The sequence below is a fragment of the Arachis duranensis genome, unplaced genomic scaffold, assembly GCF_000817695.3.
Source record: "Arachis duranensis cultivar V14167 unplaced genomic scaffold, aradu.V14167.gnm2.J7QH unplaced_Scaffold_91057, whole genome shotgun sequence".
NCBI lineage: Eukaryota > Viridiplantae > Streptophyta > Magnoliopsida > Fabales > Fabaceae > Arachis > Arachis duranensis.
The window spans coordinates 20,638-22,944 of record NW_026265202.1 but is presented as its reverse complement, the minus strand read 5'-3'; the positions used below and the strand labels follow the sequence as shown (position 1 = coordinate 22,944).

General features: G+C 40.7%; 1 protein-coding gene across 1 annotated transcript; it reads right to left on the bottom strand.

The window, feature by feature from the left end:
* Nucleotides 1-513: 513 nt before the first annotated feature.
* On the bottom strand, nt 514-1,423 carry LOC107472411 (uncharacterized). Its single transcript, XM_016091942.1, has 2 exons — nt 946-1,423; nt 514-773 (listed from the first exon to the last, which is right to left on the bottom strand). The coding sequence occupies exons 1-2, from the start codon at nt 1,421-1,423 to the stop codon at nt 514-516; spliced, it is 738 nt and encodes a 245-aa protein (XP_015947428.1).
* Nucleotides 1,424-2,307: the final 884 nt, after the last annotated feature.

Below are 2,307 nucleotides of genomic sequence, written 5' to 3'. Positions count from 1 at the left end.
GCTGAAGCTTACATGGCTATATGATCTTGTCCGCCATATTCCATAGATGAACGAGTCGGAGACATTCCGATAATATGCGAGGTGTTACATCTTGTTACTGATCGGGGGATACCTGATAATGGACAAGTTGAACAACTTGGTCCATCTACGGTGGCTACCAATGCTTCAGCACTTTCAGCAGTGTTGTGGGTTGTCTTGGGGCTCGGCGGTGCTTGCATGGACATACCACTCTGTCGGACTTTCTGTAGAAGGGTTTGAAGTGATAGCTCTACCGGACTGCACCTTGCATGACAGAGATGCTGACGGACGGGTTGGACTGTATCAACGGCAGGATGACCTTGTAGATGAGGCTGCTGTCCAACTGTCGATGGTCTTGGGACATGCTGGGTGCTAAACAAATATGCGCTCCACCAATCCTTTGGACCTTCCTAATGAAATAAAACATCCATGGTTGGAAAATACTCAATATATAGCAATCATAAATGAGTAAATACGCGTCAATTAAACTTGAACTCACCAGTATTCGAGGTTCTGTCGGAGCGCAACATGGAGACTCCATGGACATCCATTTGCAGCTTGACGACAATACACATGGTACTTTAATCGGTCTGATTTGACCACTCGGTACTCAGCACTTCTGCGAATACTATAGTTCTTCACACCCTGCATTACTGCATCTCGGCATTTGAATCTGTGGTCAGCCCGAATCTCTACCCAACCATCTAGGTTGTAATACTCTTCCCCGGTGTTGGAAAACAGAGATTTATCATGCACTACATCCAGATCCAATGTATGATAGTGACTTTATACATCTAATAGCACTGGAATCAGGTGGGGGCGGGGGGCAAATCATAGCGCACAGCTGTCTCGACCGGCGTCTCCGGAACAAACTCCTCCTCATCATTATCTTTAGAAGAATTACTATCAGTGCTATCCACAACGTACTCTTTGTCGAAGTCTTCCTCCCCCACCTCCAGTCCTCCATGTCTTTCACTGAACTAGAAACATGAATCGGTGGTGGTGCAAGAGGTGGGTAATCCTGCACAAATGTCGAGTGTACAAAACCACCACCACCAACATCACCAACCTCGGCAGAAAGCTCCATCACTTGTTCCGCCATGATTCTCCCATGGATGTCAAACATGAGTCGCACTTGCTCGTCACCCTGGAGCCGAAATAGTCGAAATCGGAATACTCCACTACCCAACGATGCTAGCAACCTGTACTCCACCCTTCCGATCTCTCTTCTCCCTATGCCATCAAGGTTGGTCAATATCAAACTCTTTAACTCAGACAACAAACTTATGCATCGAGTGTGCAATAGTAACGAATTCTCACACTCAAATATCACCCTATTGTCGCTGTTTCTCATACGACAATTGGGGTACACACAAACAACCAAATATTCACTATTATTGGACATTTTTGCCTACTCTTTGTAAGAAAACTGAAGGAGAAGAAGAAATAAAATGTATGTGGAGAATGCCAAGGGTTGCACATCCTCTTATAACAGTTGAAAATTTGCCTTATAGTATCTCGTTTATACTGCAAACACATTAATTTAATATGTATCTCGTTTACAGTGTAAATGAGATATATATACACGTGTCACGTGCACATACCGTATCGCGTTTATAGTGTAAACGAGATACGTACAAGCTTATCTCAGGCTAGGAGATGGATTTCAGTAATAATTTTTATAATTATTTATTTTAGTAATTAAAATATTTATTTAAATAAAAAATCCTCTGCGTTTTAGTCACCATTTTCATTATACCAAAAATTTGAAAAAATATATATAAGGATTGCAGCTCTAGTCAACTAGGAAAAAAGAAAATTATATTAATATTCAAAGAGTCACCATAATTTTAATTTATTTTTTATTTTTATTCACAATAAAAAACATAACCACACAAATTTTTATTCCTCCTTCCGTAATCGCACACTGCGTCGCCCAACTGGCGAGTCTTGCCACACCTGTATCATTATTCGTGTTGCTGACCAACACTATAAGAAAAAGCTGAGTACTATTAGATTTAGCGTCACACATTAGCATCGATTTTATCGGTAGATTTATTGACGGTTTAGGTGTGCAATTTGTTAGGTCAAATTATTATCGGTGAATTTTTGTTTATGATGATAAATTCGTGGGTAATAATTAAAGGAAAAACGAAAAAAATAGGCGCAAAATGTAGCGTGGAATTTATCATCGTATTGTTGTGATGGTAAACACATTTAGTGGAACGATGTGTTTTGGTGACCTACAACGCATTACAGTCAGATTTATCCGCCGATGAATTCGACGGT

Coding starts and splice junctions, on each gene's coding strand:
- LOC107472411 (XM_016091942.1), bottom strand. CDS start 1,423: ATGTCCAATAATAGTGAATATTTGGTTGTTTGTGTGTACCCCAATTGT. Junction 774..945: donor GAGGAAGACTTCGACAAAGA/GTACGTTGTGGA, acceptor ATCTGGATGTAG/TGCATGATAAATCTCTGTTT.